The sequence below is a fragment of the Amphiura filiformis genome, chromosome 16, assembly GCF_039555335.1.
Source record: "Amphiura filiformis chromosome 16, Afil_fr2py, whole genome shotgun sequence".
NCBI lineage: Eukaryota > Metazoa > Echinodermata > Ophiuroidea > Amphilepidida > Amphiuridae > Amphiura > Amphiura filiformis.
In genome coordinates, this window is record NC_092643.1 from 38,413,767 (window position 1) to 38,439,549 (window position 25,783).

General features: G+C 35.5%; 1 protein-coding gene across 1 annotated transcript; it reads left to right on the plus strand.

Moving 5' to 3' along the window:
- The first annotated feature begins 3,593 nt into the window (after positions 1-3,593).
- LOC140136401 (uncharacterized) lies at positions 3,594-18,038 on the plus strand. The gene is made up of 3 exons (XM_072158125.1): positions 3,594-3,728; positions 4,982-6,784; positions 16,649-18,038. Exons 2-3 carry the CDS (start codon positions 5,205-5,207, stop codon positions 18,036-18,038), a joined length of 2,970 nt encoding a protein of 989 aa, XP_072014226.1. The 5' UTR covers positions 3,594-3,728; positions 4,982-5,204.
- Positions 18,039-25,783: the final 7,745 nt, after the last annotated feature.

Genomic DNA, 25,783 nt, shown 5'->3' on the forward strand with positions numbered 1-25,783 from the left:
TTAAAATAAATTTCATCTTTTAAAAAACGGGACTCAAGTCCATGCGAAAATACTCTTACATCAAGTTTATAGAGAGGGTCATCGGGTATACGACTTCAAAAAAAGGATCATAATTACTAGGCACATGCCGCCACCTCTATATAAAATTCACCCGAGGGTAACATTGTACATGTACCTCCCTTTCTTATCATGATTAATGATTTGTAAATCAAATGATACAACTTAAAATAAAAACGGGTCACGTAAACAGTAAAACGGACTCAAATCCATGCGATAATACTCTTACATCAAGTTTCGTTAAAGTACAACATGTAAGGGGCCTACATGTATAACAGGTGTTGTGTCGCAAACCAAAAACAACAACGAACATATAAAAATTGGATCCGGCTTGGCTGTGGTGATCTTATTCATCATCATTAATTTGTCAGGATCAATTAGTACATCTTAAATTTCACATCTTTTACAATCCATCATCCGTAAACTTGGAAACAGAGGTAGCAAAAAACTCAAAAAACAACAAAAAACATCGAGCTCCAAAACATCCTAAACATGGATCGTACACATAAAATCATCTTCTCTGATAAAATCTATTCAAGTTCAATATGTTTAACGCTCTGGTTTTATAATCTTTGGTTTTAAAGCCAATGTAAGTTACTCACCGTCTTCACTGCATCGTGGCTTATTGAAATAATTCAAAGAATATCTTGATCAATTCTGCTTACGATCAACGTACATATGCACCAAATGTTCGCAATTACTATGAGCTAAAAGAGCAGTAAATCTGACTGCACTCTGGTTGGTCTTAGTTTGCATACACTATTGCTATGGGGCCAATTTTACGACCTGTTTAATAGATATTCCAGAATCGATATGTAGTAGATAAAGGGTGAGAAACAGACCATTACCATAGATAATCGGTGTCTTGTTGAGGTATGGTGAGCATGTTAGTCGCTCGGAAGGCGAGACCCCGAAGGGGTCGAGCCTTCCGAGCGACTAACATGCGAACCATACCTCTACAAGACACCGATTATCTATGGTAATGGTCTGTTTTGAACCGTTTATCTTACATATACGGTGAGCCAAAATAAACGAATTTGTTGTTATGGTTTATTCATTTTCCAAAAGACAAACTGGAAAAGCTGATATGATTATCTTGTGTAAGTTTAGGGTTTTCCAAAAATAAAAACGCACCGAGACAGTGTATAAATATTCTTCCCGTGCGTCCTGCGTTCGAGTCTATGAGTCTTATCTAGTGTCAATTGAAAGTGATTTAATCAAATCAATACAACATTGATTTACATTGAGTAACATTCAATTTACTTGTGGTCCTGTCCCACTCGATAGCCTTAATTCTTTATACATATTCGTAATATTAATAATGAATATGTAAATAGTTCAAAGGTCAAATTACCAAACTGGGTGTGTTTTACCTAGACATGACGGTAACTTATTTAACACCATAGAATTTATATTTGTCTTTAATATACTTATAGAACAAATGTTCTTAACCAAATCAACGCACATTCCTGGGTACCCTCCTCGACCTATTTTGGTTGGGGTTAGGACGCAGATTGTTGTAGTTTTTCTACATCTAGTCTTGTGGCCTGTAATGTACTGCATTTTAGGTGCAAAATATCCTTGGTTGAACTTAATTTGTAAGACCTCATGGCTCTTGTTTTGTTACCTACTTTGTCGGAATATGCGTTAGTTGGGAGAGGGGGGACAAAGGAAGATTGACATCCTCGTCCTAATTATACAGGCTTTAAGAGACATAATACAAACTAATTTGCATTATTCAATAAAGGTGTTCTTGGTGTCATTCAATACACATAAGTATTGTTTACCATCTTCATTTAAATCTAATATGCATAAACTTGCATAATAATTTATGCTGATCGTGTAAAATATATTAAACTTTGATGCATTTTAAATTGGTTGAAATGTCCAAAAAGTCAAATAATGTGGCCAGTGTTTCTAAATATGAACATGTTCTTCTCCTGTTCAAAATTTATTGACCTGACCAAGATTATCTTGACCTGTCCAGATTATCTTGACCTGTCCAGATTATCTTGACCTGTCAGATTATCTTGACCTGTCCACATTACTTGATATAATCGACAGTTGACCAGACTTTGAACAAAAGAAATACAATAGATAATGGAACAAAAGTCTGGTCAACTGTCGATTATATCAAGTAATGTGGACAGGTCAAGATAATCTGGACAGGTCAAGATAATCTTGGTCAGGTCAAGATAATCTTGGTCAGGTCAAGATAATCTTGGTCAGGTCAAGATAATCTTGGTCAGGTCAATAAATTTTGAACAAGTGAAGTACATGTTCGCATTTAGAAACACTGGCCACATTATTTGACTTTTTTTCATTTCAACAAACTTAAATTGCATCAAAGTACATTATGAATTGATCAAACTATAGAGGGCTCTAATTTTGAATTTATATATTTTACACGATCAGCATAAATTATTATGCAAGTTTATGCATATTATATTTAAATGAAGATGGTATATTGAATGACACCAAGAACACCTCTATTGAATAATGCAAATTAGTTTGTATTGTGTCTCTTAACTTAATCCTGCATAAGGACGAGGGTGTCAATCTACCTTTGTCCCCCCTCTCCCAACAAAACGCAGATTCCGACAAATTAGGTTACAAAACAAGAGCCATGAGGTCTTACATCAGTTCAACCAAGGATATTTTGTGCACCTAAAATGCAGTACATTACAGGCCACAAGACTAGATGTAGGAAACCTACAACAATCTGCGGCCTAACCCCAACCAAAATAGGTCGAGGAGGGTACCCAGGAAAATGCGTTGATTTGGCTCGGGACATTTATTCTAAACGTATATTAAAGATAAATATATATTCTATGGTGTTAAAAGAGTTGTCTTGGTAAAACCCACCCACTTTGGTAATTTGACCTTTGAACTATATACATATTCATTATAAATATTATGAATTAATGAGGAATTAATAAGGCTATCTAGTGGGATAGGACCACAAGTGAATTGAATAGAATCTCCCGTAAAATCAATTAAATCAATTCTGTATTGATAGACCCGTAGACTCGAACGCAGGACACATGGAAGGAATATTACACTGTCTCGGGGTGTTTTTATTTTGGGAAAAACCCTTAACTTTTACAAGATAATCAGTGATAATAGTACATCAGCTTTTCCATTTTGTCTTTTAGAATCTATTACAACAAATTCGTTTATTTTGGCTCGTCGTATATAAGATAAACGAGTTCAAAACAGACCATTACCATAAATAATCGGTGTCTTGTTGAGGTATGGTTCGCATGTTAGTCGCTCGGAAGGCTCGACCCCTTCGGGGTCTCGCCTTCCGAGCGACTAACATGCTCACCATACCTCAACAAGACACCGATTATCTATGGTAATGGTCTGTTTCTCACCCTTTATCTACTACATAAATAACTGCAAGTTTTACATCGATCGATCGATCGGGATAGATAGTTCATCCTAATTCAATTGATCATGTTATTTAAATAACAATAGGCACCTGAGTGAATCCATTATTCCATACATGCTGTTGTCACAAGCGGAATCTGGAATAGGTTAGTAAGCTGGCTCTGGCTCACTGGAAAAACCGTGTAGTATTCGGAATTAAACTTGGAACTAGTGCAGTCAGCTTTACTGCACTTTCTTGTTATCTGTTATTATTTGCGGACATTTGGTGTACGTTAATCGTGAGTAGAATTCATTGGCAAGATATTTTTGGAAGTTTACGGATAATGTAAAAATATGAAATTGTGCCAACTGATGTTGTTGGTGATGATGGATAAGATTTTCTGAGGATCCAATTTTTATGTTGTTTCTGGTTTATGACACAACACCATTTATACGTGTTGCGCTTTTTAAAGCGCAACACGTATAAATGGTGTTTAACGCAATGTTTAACGCAACTTTGGTGTAAGAGAATTGTCGCATGGACTGAGTTCGTTTTCCTGTTTTTAAAAAAGGTGAAATTTATTTCACTTGACGATGACAGGTTATTGACGATAGTTAGAAAGGGATGTAACACAAAAAAACATAATGGTGGAAATTTAGCCTCGCTTTCACATTCCGACTGGACCCATCGGGTAATTTTTAAATCAGGTCAAATATCGGAACCGATTATGTTTTTACACCGGGTCAACTGACTCATGCAAAGTATGTACAGATGCAATTACTTGCCATACGTGGGTCCACAACTGGGTAATGCAATGACTCATTATATGTGAGTCACTGCTCTTGGGTAACGTGTACGCGTGTCATTTGATCTGGTTATGCGTGTCAAATGAAATTACTCGCTGCAAATGAGTCAAGTGATCCATATGTGACCAAGAAAGGTTTTCTGTATCATATGAAACTTTCAAAACGGGCTCAGTTTTTTACATAATGAACCATTGTGACTAAACGCAATGATGTGTGACGCTATTAATTGGTCTACAAGTGTAAAACAAATATGGCCACACATACCTTTTTACATTTTGTTAAATAATTTATTTCAAAAAAACTGGTTGGGGATCCATAGTTGTATTGATCGTACAACATATTGAAAATGAGTGAAAATGTTGTCTAATTATTCTTCAGGAGCCCGTTGATTTGACAACGGTACGGTACGCTAATATATGTCAAAGAGGTCAAGTGAGATGATATACCACCATTAAATCGCACACGTGACTCCACTCTCTCTTCCTATAATGCAACCCCTGGTCTAATATTCGACGCGTCAAGTATAACTTCGTTATAATTTTTATCTGGTTATGAATGTTTGTTAACGAAAGACATACGACTTTTATCGGTAGATCTGGCGGATTTGACGTTGAATATATGACCAACAAACTTCCACCAGGATTGATCTAAATGAATGAAATAAAACAAGCTTGTTTGACAATTATTTTCGAAGACGGAAATTCTTTCGCTAATCCTATGCACTTTTTGTTTGTTTCCATTACAGAAAATGGCGAATTAGACGTTCACGTGAGTGGGACTACTTAATGCCGTATGTATGCATGTATTGCGGGCAGAGATTTTATAACAAAGTGTTACGATATTTATCTCATAAAAGACACCGTGAACTGGGAATTTGTCCTTACTGGTATGACTACAAGAGCAAAACGAGAAACATGACGTCTGGGGTTAAGAATGCAAAGGAAAGTTTCACTATTTCTAGACTCTAGATGAGATGCGAAAAACAGCTACATGATAGGCAGGGTAAACTGATTCATGGTAAACGTATCAATCGACCAAAAAATTACGACAAAGATACAAAGTCTTCTGTCGCATCAGGGGAATCGTCTACGAAAATGGATATAGGATTAAACAAGGAAAAACATCTTAAATGTACATTTTGTAACAAATGTTGCACAACTTCAGATGATTTGAAGAAACATGAACGCATTCATACTAAAGAGAAGTCTTTTAAGTGTAGGTTTTGTAACAAAGCCTTCACAAGGTCATATAGTGTGAAGGTCCATGAACGTATACATACTGGAGAAAAACCATTTAGGTGTACAATTTGTAACAAAGGCTTCACAACGTCAGGTGAGTTGAAGACACATGAGCGTATTCATACCAAAGAGAAGCATTTTAGATGTTTATTTTGTAACAAAGGCTTCGCAGCATCAAATAATGTAAAGAACCATGAACGTATACATACTGGAGAGAATCCCTTTAGGTGTACATTTTGTAACAAAGGTTTCGCACAGTCAGGTCAACGGAAGAGACATGAACGAATACATACTGAAGAGAAGCCTTTTAGATGTACATTTTGTAACAAGGGCTTCACAACGTCAGGTAATTTGAAGAGACATGAACGTATTCATACTGGAGAGAAGCCTTTTAGATGTACATTTTGTAACAAAGGCTTCACAACGTCAGGTAGTTTAAAAGGGCATGTGCGTATTCATTCTAAAGAGAACCTTTTTAAATGTACATTTTGTAATAAAGGCTTCACGAGGTCAGGTGGCTTGAAGAGACATGAACGTATCCATACTGGAGAGAAGACTTTAAAGTGTACGTTTTGTAACAAATTCTTCACAACGTCAGGTAGTTTGAAGGACCATGAACGTATACATACTGGAGAGAAACCTTTTATATGTATATTTTGTAACAAAGGTTTCACAACATCAGGTAGTTTAAAGGAACATGAACGTATACATACTGGAGAAAAGCCTTTTAGATGTACATTTTGTAACACAAGCTTCGCAAGGTCAGGTCACTTGAAGAGACATGAACGAATACATACTGGAGAGAAACCTTATAGGTGTACATTTTGTAACAAAGGCTTTATAACGTCAGGTGACTTGAAGAGACATGAACGTATACATACTGGAGAGAACCCTTTTAAGTGTATGTTTTGTAATAAAGACTTCACAACGTCAGGTAATTTGAAGAACCATAAACGTATACATACTGGAGAGAAGCCTTTTAGATGTACATTTTGTAACAAAGGCTTCACAACGTCAGGTAGTTTGATGCGCCATAAACGTATACATACTGGAGAGAACCCTTTTAGATGTACATTTTGTAACAAAGGCTTCACAGTGGCATTTAGTCTGAAGCGGCATGAGCGTATTCATTCTAAAGAGAAGCCTTTTAAATGTACATTTTGCAATAAAGGTTTCACAACGTCAGGTGACTTGAGGAGACATGAACGTATACATACTGGAGAGAAGACTTTTAAGTGTATGTTTTGTAACAAAGACTTCACACAATCATGTCAATTAAAAAGACATGAAGGTGTACATACTAAAAAGAAGTCGCTTAAATATTAATGGTGTAATCAAGGTTGTACACACTAATACAATTTGAAGGCACGTGAAGGTATTCATACTAACAAAAAACATTCAGTGTAGATTTAAAAACAAATACTTCACACATTTAGGTATCTTGAAAGCACATAAACGTTTTCATACAACGAGAAGCATTTTAATTGTCAATTCTTCCATACTTAATGTAAAATGTACTTTGATCTCAGTTACGCTTGAACTACCTCTAATCACAGGTACTGATGACCTACCTCTGATAACAGTTATTGTTGCACTACCTCTGATCACAGGTACTGTTGATCTACCTCTAGTCTTATCACGGGTACTGTTGAGCTACCTCTGATACACAGTTACTGTTGAACTACCGCTCATGTCACCAGTTCTAGTTAACCACCTCTGCTCACTGGAACTGTTTAACTACCTCTAATCACCAGTTCTATTGAGCTACCTCGGATCACAGGTACTGATAAACTACCTCTGATCACAGGTACTGTTGTGTTGCACCTGATCACGGGTACTGTTGAACTACCTCTGATCACAGGTATTGATGAACTACCTCTGGTCACATGTATTGATAACCTACCTCTGATTACAGTTATTGTTGAACTACCTCGGGTTATAGGTATTGTTGAACTACCTCTGACCACATATACTATTGAACTACCTCTGATCACAGGTACTGATGACATTTTTGAAATGTCCGATCAGATAAACGTCCGTTTGCACAAAACAAGTTAAACCCGGTTATACTTAGGGGGTCCCTTTAATCTTTTCTTTTTCTCATTTACTCCTAGTAAAGTCCAAAACTCAAAAACTTCAGCTGTCTAATATAAAATTGGAATCATAAAACTAAGCTACTGGACTTCGATTTAATATCTATTAAACTGAATGAATGACAACCTTCACAAATATGTCCTGTCTTACACTTCCCTTTCTTACGCGTCTTTTTTTATTTGCTGCTTAGCTTGTGATTTCCTGTTTCACATAATTATAAAGTCTGCACAAAAAGTAACGCCGCTGTTTTAAATACGCCTATAGCTTCAGAACCAATATTTTTTGCACAATATTTTACACAAAAAGGATGATTTGTTTACGCGCATTTTTGATACCCTATTTATCAAAGGTCGTTCAATATTAACAACACAGTAGTGCTTTTAAAGAAAAATACCCGAATTTAAAGGCTGCAGTTTACAGCGATCAATGGTTATTACGCAAGCATTATTTCACGTAAAACCCTCCATTTATCTCTGCTCGCGCTGACTTCAAATCAATACAAATAGCTGCAACTTTTAAATTCGGGTATTTTTCTTTTAAAAAAACGTCTGTGTTGTAATATTGAACAAAATTTGACAAATGGAGTATCAAAACGCTCGTAAATAAATCATCCTTCTTTCTATGTTGAAATATTGTGAAAACAATTCGGTCAATTCACAATACGATGCGCCACCAGCGGTAGCTGGGGAAAGGCCAAAATACGCAGTGCATCATGGGAAATTGTCGACATCCAAATCCCGCATAATACGAATACAACACAGGAACATGTCAATGTGTGTTTAAATGTCAATCAATATAATTATGTTACACGCGAATGAACACTAAACAGCAGTTTACAATAATTGTAGTAGATCTATTGATTACACGGAATCCTTCGTGGAGCTGTTTTCAACATTATTACGATCGTATTATCACACTCGCGTAAAAATCCAATGGTGGCTAGGAAGGCGATGTCGACCCTTGAGGTCAAAAAATGGACTAGCAAGAGTAACCGATGGCGGCGCATTGTATTGTGAAAAACGTTTTTAAAACGTTTTAAATAAGTTATATTTTGGCTTTTGGTTTAGGTAAAAACGTTTTAATAACATTAAAATGTCGGGTTATATAAAGGTCATGATAACGTTTTAAAACGTTTTGTATGAAAACACACTACAACAATATTTTTAAATGTTTTAAAAAATGTTATTGTAAACTATTTTACAAACATTTTGCCAAATATTGTGTCAATACTTAAATAACATTATGTTAAAATGTTTGAACCCAGCAAACGAAGAAATGTTCTTAAAATGTTTTTTTTTTTCAAAACCTTTTAATAACATTTAAATGTCGGGTTATACAAAGGACATGAAAACGTTTGGAAATATTGGAAATATTTGGGGCAAACATTTTTCGCAAAATATATTTTCAACCCCAAAATAACATTCTGTTTAGAATGTTTTGTATCAAGTATTCAAGAATGTTTTTGGAATGTTATTAAAACGTTTTTATATATATAACCCGATATTTAAACGTTTTCTGTAAAACATTTTTGTTTGCTGAGCAGTAGATTATCAAAAAATGTTTTTTAAGGTTATGAAAACGTTTTATACTCTTAATATACCCTTTATATAACCCGACATTTAAACGTTTTCTGACAACCTTTTATAACCTTTTGCGAATGATGTCGAAAACGTTTTGTGTTTGATGGGTAGTTCTGACGCTATAGGCGTATCTATTACAGCTGCCTTACTTTTTGTGCAGTCTTTTTTGCCCTCAACAGGATCTGCAATATTATAGAATAAGTAAATATCAAAAAGTTCCTTCTCCATAGAACTAATCTCCAAAGTTAGACCAGGTCTAAAGTTAGACCAGGTCTAAAGTTAGACCAGGTCTAAAGTTAGACCTGTTCTAACTTTATTTGTACATACAGACATAAGATTACTGCTATCAGATTTGATAAAACTACAATTAGTATAGGCCTACTAATAAACGCGCTGAACGTTTAAAAAGTAATACCCGTCTTTTTTATTGTAATGTATACAGTCAGTCGTGAACACGGTCGCTAATGAGCTCGATCGGCTAGTTGTGAAATGAGGATCTCGGAGAATATCATGGTTTCTCGCTCGCAATCCGTGTACAATAATGTCGACAACAAAAAAAAGCATGCTGAGCACTGGCTGACCTGAAAGATAAGGTGTATACTGGCATCTGTTTCTGAATAACATTTCAAAATTGCTTCCAAATTACTAAGGAGGCATGTACATTTAATACTGTGGGATTGTGGTATCGTATGGTAGATGTCAGTGCCAAATATAAGAGTTGGGTTATGTCATATTTATGAATAAAGTATGTTATGACATTGAATTCAGATAAACCATTATGCATCTGTTATAATATATTGTTTTAAAATCTACTGGAGACAGTGCCACTCATTTCAGTATTTTAATATTATTTATTTGACAAAAAAAAAAAAAAAAAAAGAGAAAATGGTTTGTTCTAAAGTACATGGAGATTTGTAAAACATTTCAAATCGTGAACCTACTACGCTGATTGCCTAAGTAATTTTTTGTAATTTTGATAGCAAAGTACAAAATATAGTTCAAGTATCTTCCTACTAATAGCTCGATGGTTCAAGCATGTATTTAAATATATTTATTCACCAATCTTTACACAAGAACAAATGATAATGATACAAATTTAATTTTATTTAATTTAATTTTATTTTATTTTATTTTATTAATATAATTTAATTTAATTTAATTTAATTTAATTTAATTTAATTTAATTTAATTTAATTTAATTTAATTTAATTTAATTTATTTTTAATTTAATTTAATTTAACTTAATTTAATTTATTATCCCAAATAATACGGGTGACCACGTAACTGATGCATGCTTATATAAACCACATTTTGTACTTTGTTCTCAAAATCACAAAATGCAAACATGAAAAATGCTCAGAACTTTGAAAGTGCTACAATGACAAATCGACCAGAGAAGATGTAATTCATTACATTTTCTCTGGTTTAATAGATATTCCAGAATCGACCTCCTCAGATATTATAACTGCAAGTTTTACATCGATTGATCGATCGATCGATCAGGGTAGATAGTTCAACCTTAATCAATTGATCATGCTATTTAAATAACAAAACGTAATGAAAGTCAAGTAGGATCACATGCATGAATCATCCATACATGATGTTGTCAAACGGAATAGGTATAGCAGGCTCTACCGGAAAAACCGTGTACGCCGTACGGTAGTATTCGAAACTGAACTTAAAACCTGAGACTATCCAGAGTGCAGTCAGCTTTACTGCTCTTTAGCTCTTGTTATCTGTTATTATTTGAGGGAATTTGGTGTATATGTACGTGAACGTGTACGTTGATCGCGAGTAGAATTCATTGCAAGACTTGGAGTTATTTCAATAAGCCACGGTGAGCATGGTGAGTAACTTACATTGGCTTTAAAACCAAATATTATAAAACCCGAGCGTAAAACATATTACACTTGAATACATTCTATGTGTAAAATCCATGTTTTGGACCGTATCCATACTCGATGTTTTCGTTGTGTTGGTTTTTTTTTGCTATTAATATTAATAATTTTGATATGATATTTTGACATTCGCGATATAATACAAATTTTATGGCAAATTATTAAAAATTGATATTTTGGATAATTTAATAATCCTCTTATAAAATGAAAATGTTTAATAAATTATAAACTTTATAAATCTAATTAAATGTACTGAAAGTGTATGTAGCTGGGAGGAAAAGCCGATAATTATTTAAAAAGTTTGACCTTTCGTATTGAAGATACTTCTTTTGTAGGTCTTTGGATAAAGTTTTCATAAAGCATTCCAAAGCTTTTTTTTAATCAATTTCTTTTATCTATACAATTCCTGAAATTGAGGGGAGATGGGATGAGAACCAACAAGAAGAGTCCTTAAAAAAGGATAGACATACATACAATCCATGTATAATTATAGCATATCATCTGGATCTTTGTGTCCTTGACCTTTCACATAATCATAATATGAAGATTCCGGTACTAAGAATGCATTCAAGAAACATCTGGTTGTAATTGGACACCAATAGTTTCATATGTGGTAGTTTTCATTGAAATATTACGATTTGACATTAAACCCCAGTGTGGCCTTACGACACAAATACATGAAGTTTCTCAATACCTATGACCCAAGGTTGGATGGAATTGTAAGACCAAACATTTTCATTCCAAACTATTTTAACGCAAGTTTGGTAGCAATTTGAACTAACATTACATGTCGGTATCACGATATAAAGTTTATTTTTGAGATGACCTTGAATACATTATGACGTCAGTTGAATATTATCAATTCACAAGTTTGTTCATTGACTTTTCAGCTGTTCACATGTATTTTGCTTTTATTTTCAGAACTGAAATATTTTATGAAGCTTGGTAAAAGGGCTATAACTTATTATTCACGCAAGAAATATAAAAGCATTTTAAAGGCAAAACATCAAGGAATCTAAATATAAATCCAGATTTGGCGTGAAAACAACAATTATGGGGAAAAATCACAAGAAGGTGAGAACATAGTGCTTGCATATACATTTTTTTAAATCCCGGTGTTAAAATTAGGCATGATATTGTGACTTTGGGAGTAAGATTTTTGATTTTTATAGGCCTTAATTTCGCCCGTGAGCTTTTTTCGGCATTAATTTTTTAGCGTTTGAAACTAATATTGTTTGCTAAAGAAAACTATTTCCGACCTCTGTAAGGCACATTGTGTGGGTCTACAGCCTGTCTCAAAATGAAATTGTGCAAGTAAAAAGCGCCCTCTTTGGCAATTAGAACATACTGTTGTGGCATGATACTTACATCAACGTCACGGGAGTAGTCTTAGCTCTCGAGTGCCATTGTTATGTTCAATTTGCTTGTTTTAATCTCGAGATATGTTTAGTTAACAACGAAAGGGTAAAATCACAATTGTTCCACTTTTACTAGGGTAAATTTTTACATGTAAATCAATGATAGCATCACGGTTTATCAAGAGTTCCTTCGTGAAATCAAAAGAATGCATCGATTACACAACAATACAAAATTGTTTTTACTGTTTTATCATGATATAGGTATAATGATTCTCTTTTTCCACTGAAAACCAGGTTGAAAGATAAATACATATTTCACATTCTGCTGTAGAATTGAATACATGTACTGTGTCAATGATTTTATTATGGCAAATACTGTTCTCTTTGTCACTCAAGACATTATGTTAAAAGACAAACAAATATTGCACACTCTTTTTTTTTTTTTTTTTTTTTTTTGACAGCCATGGTGTTACTGTCTATGGTTTATTCCTGTACTTGAGTCCGGTGGGGGGAAGAAAACATACAAAATAACCACCGGACCCTTCACAAAACTTTCCTGACAGCAAAGACTATAATTGTTATATATTATTATATAGTTATACATATAAAACCTTTAAATAGGGCCTATACTATAATTATTACACATATTTTACTTAAATGATTAACAAAAAAAAAAGATTAACAAAGGATTTTTTTAAACCAATTAACCAGTGCAGAGACTTCGCCATAGTTGCCATTTTTTCGAAAACTTGTTACGCTCTAAATTACAGAATATTGCACACTCTGTTGTAAAATTAAAATCATTTCAACGAAATATTACACATCATAATTATACGTTTGAAATTTTACACTAAATATTTAAAATCCATTAATGAATTTCATCAAAATAATCATAAGCACATTTCCGAGTGTGCAGCAGCTGAATCCGACATTGCTTGAAATCAACAGTTTAGTCCATTTTACAGTTTGGTCTTTAACATTATTGTTCGTTTATATGGGTCACTTAGAGCCCCCTTCCTTCCTTCCTTCCTTCCTTCCTTCCTTCTGCTTGACCGTCACCTGTAGCACTGCATTGCATCTTGCTGTCCTCGTCTTCAATACAATTATACTGAGCAGTTGTTACATATCATTTCTAATCCTACAAATGAATTTTCTTTTATTAACTGTACTGTACAGGTATTTGGATATAACATTCTATTCAATTCCCTAAAAAGTGGCACAAAGGGTTTTCATGCATTTATGTTTAGTGAAGCAGATCTCTGGATTGCTGAAACCAAAATGAATGAAACAAACGTTATTTAAAAGCTAGGACTGCTCCCTTGATGTTGATGTAAGCATCATGTCAAAACAGTATTGTCTGATTGCCAAAGATGGCGCTTTCCACTTGCACAATTTTTTTTGAGACAGGCTGTATATATTATTTGTCATAATTTCCGTTTTAATTTCATCCTTTTCCGTTTCAGACTGCTGAAATGTCCAACTCAGTACTTAATATATATTTCGAAAGCGACCAGCAGAAATAATCGATATTTCTATTGTGGCTTACAGAATCATTCATCCATGGGGGAAAATCCTTCATTAGCGAACTACATGTACACCACATTTCGCCATAATACATTCTAGAAACGCTTGCTGTTAGAATAAGAAAAATTTTAATGGTAATTTATTGCACATTCTAGGGAAGCGTGGTTACCTTGTTAAAATAACCGAGTGAGAGGGTTTTCAAGAAAATATTTTTCTGTCAAAACTGAAGCATCCTCTGTATAAAAGAAAATATGAATATTAACTGCACATCATATATAACGATTCGTGATGCCCAATTATGGCGCATTTGATGTCGTTTAAGAGGCAGAGAATTTTATTTTAAATTTTATATACGCCAAAATATTTTTTAATTGAGAAAGAAAAAGGATAGAAAAAACGTTGAAAATCCTATGTGAATATTACATTAGACCCAACCAAAGATTACTGTTTCGTTTTTATGGTAATCTAATCTTTTATTTCCTGAAAAAACATTTTGGGTCTAATGTCGAATATTCACACACTTGATCAAAACATCGAACTTGTATACAAGAAAATGGTAGGTTTTCCTCTATAGTATTTTACTGACCATGGAAATGTACTGAGACACAAGCACGTGTCAAAATCGATATAATGTATTGTCCATATAGACGTCCAGTTATCATGTTTTTGTTGGATTTTTTTTGTATAAAACACGTAGTTAACAACAATTAAGCGCTAATAATACACATAAATGTTTTTAGGCAAATAAAATTCCAAAATATGGTACGTTTTCTGCCTTTGCTTGTCACGTGGTAGGCCTATGTTGAAGTTGCGATTATATCTACAAATAAGTTTCAAAAGAATTCCAACAAGACAAGTGGTCGAGTGGTCTAAGGCGCTGGGTTCATAGTATGTCCAAAGCAGTCCGTCGCCGTGGGTTCGAACCCCGCCTCCGCCAAACTTTAATGAAGTAAAATTAAAATTAAAATTTTACTTTTTAATAAATTTCATATTGTGGAAATGTGACTGGCAGAATTTATTTATGGCGTGGAGTGGTGTGTTAGCGAACTATATTACTTTAAAAAGCTAAAAAACTCATCCAATAAAAAAGCTCGCGGCCAAGTTGAAGCCTGTTAAAATCGAAAATCTTACACTACAAGACTAAATAAGTATCAAGCATTATGGTTTTGTTCAGACATTAACTGAAAAAATAAAATTTTGCTCATTTCAACACCGAATTCGATCGCTTCTATGATCTAATTAAATGACTAAGTGGGCTTTGTACAACAATGGCCAACAGGAGACTATCGTTCTACGTGATTAGGCCACCCATAGGCCTACCTATTTTCATTTTGTTAAATATTTTGCGATTTTTTTTTTCCAAAAAGCGCTAAGGTTAACTTATAATTATGTTGTGGATCCTATAGTTGTACTGACCGCACAACATATTGAAAATGAGTGAAAATATTGTCTAATTATTCTTCAATCTTGTTGATTTGATCCCTGTTGACCTTTTGGGGAATTCAGAAATATAAATTTATTAGGCAATTTAGCTTATTATTTGAATTGTAGTTTTTGGAGAAATACAACTCTGCATGCTGCAGTCATGGCAGTTGAGCTTGTGCTATTGGTATAAGAAACTTTAAAGTGTACAATGTAATTGTAGTTATTGTACACAAATATTCTTTTAATTTGGTTCACATCTTATAAGGTGCATACCTTAATACAATTAATGAACAACCAAGTTGTTATATCAGCATATATACATGTATTACAGTACCTAAATGTGATCACATCAGTGACACAACCTATAATAAAATTTTTGTATCAAGTATTATAATTTATTTACAACAAATAGCTTAACATAAAGCTTATCAGTTAATTGACACATTAGCTGATGATTAGTAATTTAATTGACATTCATTTGCTGTCTGATGTATGATTTACTAGAAAAGATATAAACTAAAACATTCAAATGTGTCATTAGGTACATAGTGTAAAAAGACTGCATCAATACAAATCATTTCATACACATTTTCCTACCTGCATTGTCATATGAAATCAAGCATTCAATGCTTTATAATTCCTACAGCATGTTCCAGATTAATTAGTAAACATCTTGTAATGTCCTACATATAAATCCATACATTTTGGACCACAACTAACTTGAATTCAGTGACTTTTGACCATATACCCACCCACAATGCATTCTTAAGATGTTTAATGCTATTTTCAAGGTCAAATTAAAAGCGGATAACCACCGGGTATTACTCCTGCAAAGAATCTAAGTTTCTGGGAACCTTCTGGGTAACTCATTTGAAATATTTGAGTTTTGGGGAGACTTCCAGATGTCTACCCGAAAACTTTTGGATAACTTAATTAGGTATCCGCAAGGTATCCACTAGCGGGCACTTTCGGATAATTCTGGAAAAGATACCCGAAAGGTTTCTGATGACCACCGAATGGTCATCGGGTGGTCACCGGGAAACTTTTCTTTTTGCTATGGGCAACAAACATTCTCCAGACTTGATCTAAATAAATGAAATAAATCCAGCTTGTTTGACATTTTCAAAAACGTAGACAGTAGTGCTTTCGCTAATCCTATGTACTTTTTGCTTGTTTCTATTACAGACAATGGCAAATAGACGTCCACGTGAGTGGGACTACTTAATGCCGCATGTATGCAAGTATTGCGGGCAGAGATTTTACAACAATGTGTTACGATATTTGTCGCATAAAAGACACCATGAAATGGGAATTCGTCCTTACTGGTATGACTACAAGCGCAAAGCGAGATACATTACGTCCATGGGTAAGAATGCAAAGGAAGGTTTCACTATTTCTAAACTCAACACGAGATACGAAAAACAGCTACATGATAGGCAGGGTAAACTAATTCATGGTAAACGTATCAATCGGCAAATGAATTACGGTATAGATTCAACATCTTCTATCGCATCTGGGAAATCATCCACGAGTCGAGGAAAAATATATTCAATGGATAAAGGATTAAAGAAGGAAAAACATCTTAAATGTACATTTTGTAACAAATGTTGCACAACTTCATATGATTTGAAGAAACATGAACGCATTCATACTACAGAGAAGCCTTTTAAGTGTACGTTTTGTAACAAATGCTTCACAATGTCAAGTAACTTGAAGGTCCATGAACGTATACATACTGGAGAGAAACCATTTAGGTGTACATTTTGTTACAAAGGCTTCACAACGTCAAGTAGTTTAAAGACACATGCACGTGTTCACACTAAAGAGACACCTTTTAAATGTACATTTTGCAATTTAAATTTTACACGGTCAGATAGCTTGAAAAAACATGAACGAATACATACTGGAGAGAAGCCTTTTAGGTGTACATTTTGTAACAAAGGCTTCACACAGTCAAGTCACTTGAAGAGACATGATCGTATTCATACTGGAGAGAACCCTTTTAGGTGTACATTTTGTAATAAAGGTTTCACACAGTCAGGTAGTTTGAAGACACATGAGCGTATTCATACCAAAGACAAGCCTTTTAGATGTTTATTTTGTAACAAAGGCTTCACAACGTCAGGTAGTTTGAAGAACCATGAACGAATACATACCGGAGAGAAGCCATTTACGTGTACATTTTGTAACCAAGGCTTCACACAGTCAGGTAATTTGAAGACACATGAGCGTATACATACCAAAGAGAAGCCTTTTACATGTTTATGTTGTAACAAATGCTTCACAACATCAGATAATTTGAAGAACCATGAACGTATACATACTGGAGAGAACCCATTTAGGTGTACATTTTGTAACAAAGGCTTCAACAGATCAGATCACTTGAAGGCACATGAACGAATACATACTGGAGAAAAGCCTTTTAGATGTATATTTTGTAACAAAGGTTTTACAACGTCAGGTGACTTGAAAAGACATGAACGTATACATACTGAAGAGAAGCCTTTTAGATGTACATTTTGTAATAAAGGCTTCAAAACGTCAAGTGACTTGAAGAAACATGATCGAATTCATACTGGAGAAAAGCCTTTTAGATGTACATTTTGTAACAAAGACTTTACACAATCAAGTCACTTGAAAAAGCATGAAGGTGTACATATTAAAGAGAAGCCGTTTAAATATTGATTTTGTAATAAAGGTTGTACAAACTAAGACCATTTGAAGGCACGTGAACGTTTTCATACTAACAACAAACATTCAGTGTAGATTTAATTGTCAATTCTGTTCCAAGATTTCACACAGAACACTTGCAGGACATTGAGCGTATATCTACATGTACACCTACGATAAGCCTTATTATTATGTATACACTTTGCAATAAAGTCTTCACAAAGTCATGTCATTTGAAGAAGCATGGAAGTATGAACGTGCTGATCAATCTCTGATTACAGTTACTGCTGAACTACATGTACCTATGATCACAGTTACTGAACTACCTCCGACCACAGGTACTGATGACCCACCTCTGATTACAGATATTGTTGCACTACCTCTGATCAATTTTTATTACCGATACTGTGATTACAGTTAGTGTTGCACTAACTCCGATATCACAGGTACTGATGAACTACCTCTTATCACAGTTACTGTTGACCTACCTTTGATCACAGGTACTTTTGCACTACCTCTGATCACAGTTACTGTTACACTTCCTCTGGTTACAAATATTGTTGACTTACCTGTGAACACAGTACTGTTGAACTTTCTCATAGGTTCTGATCACAGTTACTGTTAAAATACATCTGATCACAGGTACTGATGACCTACCTCCGATCTTAGGTACTGATGAACTACCACTGATCACAGTTATTGTATAAGTTTCTTCAGACTTGAAATGTACTGCTATCAGATTTGTATAAGCGACGGCACCGCTACATTTCTGAAATTTCCAATATCAAATGCATTGGCATTGCAAGTATACACATTCAATACTTATAGACGAATCCAACGAGCCAAGTCATGGTCAGGATTTGGTCGGCCATCTTTGGTTTCCCGCTAGCACCAACCTGGGGTTTTGAGCACCCGATTGTGCAAGTAAAAGCCGCCTAACACCTAGAGAAGATGCAAAGACGAGGAGGGTTAATAGAATAATAATATACAATAGAGGTAATCCTGTCGCATGTATTCATTTTGTTCATCCATTTGTACATCTATGAATAGATGCGACGGGATTACCTGCGGAATTATCTCTATTGTATTATTCTATTAACCCTCCTCGACCTTCTCTAGGTGTAAGGCTTTTATTTGCACAACTATTGGAACTGTATTGTGTTGTGAACTTCTTTTGTCTACCTGTGTTTTCGCGGAAGGTGTAAAACGGGTGATGGAATGCAGTTTAAAATTTCCGCCAAGGCCGAATCATTACACAGCCGTGACGTTAGTCACGGCTGTGTCTTTTTTCTTACAGGTTCTTAGTCTAGCCGAGCGGCGGCTAGACTCCTGTTTCCCAGTAGTTTCTTTCTTCTTCTTCTTCTTAGTCTAGCCGAGCGGCGGCTAGACTCCTGTTTCCCAGTAGTTTCTTTCTTCTTCTTAGTCTAGCCGAGCGGCCTCCTTTTTCCCATTCGTTCTTTTCTTCTTCTTCTTCTTCTTCTTCTTCTTCTTCTTCTTCTTCTTCTTCTTCTTCTTCTTCTTCTTCTTCTTCTTCTTTCTGTCAACATTTAACATAATTTGCTCTAGCTCCTTTATTATTTGACCGATTATGACCAAACTTGGGCACAAGCTCCATTACCCCAGCCTTTACATTTGACATGACCCATTTGGGGTCAAACGTCATGCATAAGTAATTTTGGCTAAAAATGTGATTTTTACCAAAAATGCTTCTTCTCCTACAGATTACGTGGTACAGTAATGAGATTTATACATTGACCTTGGCTATAGCCGGGGCCTATGGGGTCCTCACAGATTTGGGGTCAAAGGTCATTAAGGTGGTATTTCCGGCACATAACCAAATACCTTCAAAATGCTTCTTTTCCTACAGATTCTATGGTACAGAGATGCGACTAACACATATGCATTGACATTAGTTGGTGTCTATGGGGTCCTCACAGATTTTGATTTCAAGGTCATACAGGGGACAAAAATGGTTGATTCCTGAAAATCACTTTAAAATTCAATATTTTCTGCATATTACGTGCTGTGATCATCCGAATAATGCCAAAAGGGCTCTAGCAGTATGTTCATATACGATTGTAATCAGATTTGGCTTAAACATGGAGGAAGGGTCTGTTTTGGGGACAAAAGGGGTAAACTTCTAAAGTTTGTCCGATTGAAATGAAAATTAGTATATGTGATCTTGATATGATTCAAAATATATTGGAGGTCATTTCAAGGTCACCAGAGGTCAACCAAAGGTCAAAAGGGGTCAAGTTCTAAAGTTTGTCCAATTTAAATGAAAATTAGTGTATGTAATCTTGATATGATTCAAAATATAATGGATGTCATTTCAAGGTCACCAGAGGTCAACCAAAGGTCAAAAGGGGTCAAATTGTAAAGTTTGTTCAATTTGAATGGAAATTAATACCTTCAAAATGCTTCTTTTCCTACAGATTCTATGGTACAGAGATGCGACTGACACATATGCATTGACATTAGTTGGTGTCTATGGGGTCCTCACAGATTTTGAGTTCAAGGTCATACAGGGGACAAAAATGGTTGATCACTGAAAATCACTTTAAAATTCAATATTGTCTGCATATTACGTGCTGTGATCATCCGAATAATGCCAAAAGGGCTCTAGCATTATGTTCATATACGATTGTAATCAGATTTGGCTTAAACATGGAGGAGGGTCTGTTTTGGGGTCAAAAGGGTAAAATTCTGAAGTTTGTCCGATTGAAATGAAAATTAGTATATGTGATCTTGATATGATTCAAAATATATTGGAGGTCATGTCAAGGTCAGCAGAGGTCAACCAAAGGTCAAAAGGGGTCAAGTTCTAAAGTTTGTCCAAGTTAAATGAAAATTAGTGTATGTGATCTTGATATGATTCAAAATATAATGGATGTCATTTCAAGGTCACCAGAGGTCAACCAAAGGTCAAAAGGGGTCAAATTGCAAAGTTTGTTCAATTTGCATGGAAATTAGTATACGTTATGTGGATATGATGCAAAATATGTGGTGAAGGTCATTTCAAGGTCATCAGAGGTCATTTCAAGGTCACGGCTAGACTTCGCAGCCTTACTAAGGATGCAATATATCTAGTTCTTCTTCTTCTTCTTCTTTCTGTCAACATTTAACATAATTTGCTCTAGCTCCTTTATTATTTGACCGATTATGACCAAACTTGGGCACAAGCTCCACTACCCCAGCCTTTACATTTGACCAGACCCTTTGGGGTCAAACGTCATGCATGAGTAATTTTGGCTAAAAATGTGATTTTTACCAAAATGCTTCTTCTCCTACAGATTACATGGTACAGTAATGAGATTTATACATTGACCTTGGCTATAGCCGGTGCCTATGGGGTCCTCACAGATTTGGGGTCAAAGGTCATTAAGGTGGTAATTCCGGCACATAACCAAATACCTTCAAAATGCTTCTTTTCCTACAGATTCTATGGTACAGAGATGCGACTGACACATATGCATTGACATTAGTTGGTGTCTATGGGGTCCTCACAGATTTTGAGTTCAAGGTCATACAGGGGACAAAAATGGTTGATCACTGAAAATCACTTTAAAATTCAATATTGTCTGCATATTACGTGCTGTGATCATCCGAATAATGCCAAAAGGGCTCTAGCATTATGTTCATATACGATTGTAATCAGATTTGGCTTAAACATGGAGGAGGGTCTGTTTTGGGGTCAAAAGGGTAAAATTCTAAAGTTTGTCCGATTGAAATGAAAATTAGTATATGTGATCTTGATATGATTCAAAATATATTGGAGGTCATGTCAAGGTCAGCAGAGGTCAACCAAAGGTCAAAAGGGTCAAGTTCTAAAGTTTGTCCAAGTTAAATGAAAATTAGTGTATGTGATCTTGATATGATTCAAAATATAATGGATGTCATTTCAAGGTCACCAGAGGTCAACCAAAGGTCAAAAGGGGTCAAATTGCAAAGTTTGTTCAATTTGCATGGAAATTAGTATACGTTATGTGGATATGATGCAAAATATGTGGTGAAGGTCATTTCCAGGTCATCAGAGGTCATTTCAAGGTCACGGCTAGACTTCGCAGCCTTACTAAGGATGCAATATATCTAGTTACAAGCCGACGACGGATGTCGGCTTGTTCTGTCTCTTCTCAATTCTTCTTTCTTCTTTCTTACAAGCCGACGACGGATGTCGGCTTGTTCTGTCTTCTTCTAATTACCTAGCCGGGACACCGGCTAGGTCTTGTGATGCTATCGGATCTTTCTTCTTCTTTCTTTCTTTCTTTCTTCTGGCAACAAATTTCAAAATGCTTCTTCTCCTACATGTTACATCCTACAATGACGTCACTTGCACATATGCATCGGCTATATCCAGTGTCTATAGGATATTCACAAATTTGGGGTCAAAGGTCATTAAGGGTCATTTCCGATATTAAACCAAATATCTTCAAAATGCTTCTTCTCCTACATGTTACATCCTACAATGACGTCACTTACACATATGTATCGGCTATATCCAGTGCTTATAAATTATTCACAGAATTTGCGTCAAAGGTCATTAAGGGGGTCATGTCCGGTCTGAAAGCTAAAAATATTCAAAAATCACTGTTTTTACAAATTACATAGCAGAGTGTTGTCATTAGCACACATGCATTGCTACCAACTAGGGTCTTTGGGTGTCTACAGTTTTGGGGTCAAAGGTCATTAAGGGGTCGCTTACAAAAAAAAACAAAAAATCATCAAATATGTTCATTTTTTTTTATCTCAAAACGTAACCAGACCAGAGTTGCATAAACTTCATATATGCATTAGTGTTACCGATGTGTGCACGGTATTTTAATTTTTGGGTCAAAGGTCATTTAGACGTCATTTCCGGTTTTAAGCTAAATAACTTCAAGAATTTTTATCTCCATAACTAAGCATAGTAGATTTTTTTAATTTAAACTGTAACAATGCATTTCCGTGGTGTACATGTGGTTTTTTTGTATTGGGGTCTAAGGTCATTAAGGAGGTCAAAACGTCAAATTTGCAAAAAATGTTTAAAATTGCGGAAAAGTAGCTATATCTCAGCCTATGGAAGACGGATAAAGCCCTACATGCAACAGTGATGCACCATTAATGGTGTCCATAAACTTTAAGACTGGCATTTCCGGCTCCGGCTAGGTCCAGATCTGTAACCAGATCTAGTTCTTACCTAGCCGGGACACCGGCTAGGTCTTGTGATGCTATCGGATCTTTCTTCTTTCTGGCAACACGTGCGTGACTTGCCACGTTTCGCCCTAGCTCTGTTATGCTTTGACAGTTTTTGACCATACTTGGTCACGAACACCACTGACCATGTCCCCATATGTGACATGACATTGAACTCCATTTGACCTTTGACCTGCTGACAATGGCAAAAATGTGATTTTACTCTAAAATGCTTCTTCTTCCACAAATAACATGTGATGGTGACATGCTTAGGTCATGTGACTTGACTTTGGTCGGTGTCTATAATTTATTCACAGATTTTGGGTCAAAGGTCATTAAGGGGGTCATTTCCGGTCTGAGAGCTAAAAAAAAAAAAAAATCACTGTTTTTACAAATTACATAGCAGAGTGCTGTCATTAGCACACATGCATTGCTACTAACCAGGGTCTTTGGGGTGTCTACAGTTTTGGGGTCAAAGGTCATTAAGGGGTCGCTTCCGGTCAAAACCCAAAAATCATCAAATATGTTCATTTTTTTTTATCTCAAAACGTAACCAGACCAGAGTGACATAAACTTCATATATGCATTAGTGTTACCCGATGTATGCACAGTATTTTTATTTTTTTGGTCAAAGGTCATTTAGACGTCATTTCCGGTTTTAAGCTAAATAACTTCAAGAATTTTTATCTCCATAACTAAACATAGTAGATTTTTTAATTTTAAACTGTAACAATGCATTTTCTCGGTGTAAATGAGGTTTTTTTTTTTTTTTTTTCAAAGGTCATTAAGGAGGTCAAATCGTCAAATTTGCAAAAAAATGTTTAAAATTATGGAAAAGTAGCTGTATCTCAGCCTATGGAAGACGGATAAAGCCCCTACATGCTACTGTGATGCACCATTAATGGTGTGAGATGTCCATAAACTTTAAGACTGGCATTTCCGGCTCCGGCTAGGTCCAGATCTGTAACCAGATCTAGTTACCTAGCCGGGACACCGGCTAGGTCTTGGGATGCTATCGGATCTTTCTTCTTCTGGCAACACGTGACATTTTGCGTGACTTGCCACGTTTCGCCCCAGCTCTGTTATGCTTTGACTGATTTTAACCATACTTGGTCACAAACACCACTGACCTTGTCCCCACATGTGACATGACATTGGACTCCATTTGACCTTTGACCTGCTCACAATGGCAAAAATGCAATTTTTACTCTAAAATGCTTCTTCTGCCACAAATTACATAGTACGATGATGTCACTTACACATATGCATCGGCTATATCCAGTGCCTATAACTTATTCACAGAATTTGGGTCAAAGGTCATTAAGGGGTCATTTCCGGTCTGAAAGCTAAAAATATTTAAAAAATCACTGTTTTTACAAATTACATAGCAGAGTGTTGTCATTAGCACACATGCATTGCTACCAACCAGGGTCTTTGGTGTGTCTACAGTTTCGGGGTCAAAGGTCATTAAGGGGTCGCTTCCGGTCAAAAACCAAAAATCATCAAATATGTTCATTTTTTTATATCTCAAAACGTAACCAAACCAGAGTGACATAAACTTCATATATGCATTAGTGTTACCCGATGTATGCACGGTATTTTTTATTTTTGGTCAAAGGTCATTTAGACGTCATTTCCGGTTTTAAGCTAAATAACTTCAAGAATTTTTATCTCCATAACTAAGCACAGTTGATTTTTAAATTTAAACTGTAACAATGCATTTTCTCGGTGTATATAAGGTTTTTTTTATATTGGGGTCAAAGGTCATTAAGGAGGTCAAAACGTCAAATTTGCAAACAAAAGTTTAAAATTACGGAAAAGTAGCTGTATATCAGCCTATGGAAGACGGATAAAGCCCCTACATGCTACAGTGAAGCTCCATTAACGGTGTTAGATGTCCACAATAGCAGGTCAAAGGTCAAACTTTAAGTTAAGACTGGCATTTCCGGCCCTGGCTAGGTCCAGATCTGTAACCAGATCTAGTTACCTAGCCGGGACACCGGCTAGGTCTTGTGATGCTATCGGATCTTTCTTCTTTCTGGCAACACGTGCGTGACTTGCCACGTTTCGCCCTAGCTCTGTTATGCTTTGACAGTTTTTGACCATACTTGGTCACAAACACCACTGACCATGTCCCCATATGTGACATGACATTGAACTCCATTTGACCTTTGACCTGCTGACAATGGCAAAAATGTGATTTTTACTCTAAAATGCTTCTTCTTCCACAAATAACATGTGATGGTGACATGCTTAGGTCATGTGACTTGACTTTAGTCGGTGTCTATAATTTATTCACAGATTTTGGGTCAAAGGTCATTAAGGGGTCATTTCCGGTCTGAGAGCTAAAAATATTCCAAAAATCACTGTTTTTACAAATTACATAGCAGAGTGTTGTCATTAGCACACATGCATTGCTACCAACCAGGGTCTTTGGGGGTGTCTACAGTTTCGGGGTCAAAGGTCATTAAGGGGTCGCTTCCGGTCAAAACCCAAAAATCATCAAATATGTTCATTTTTTTTAATCTCAAAACGTAACCAGACCAGAGTGACATAAACTTCATATATGCATTAGTGTTACCCGATGT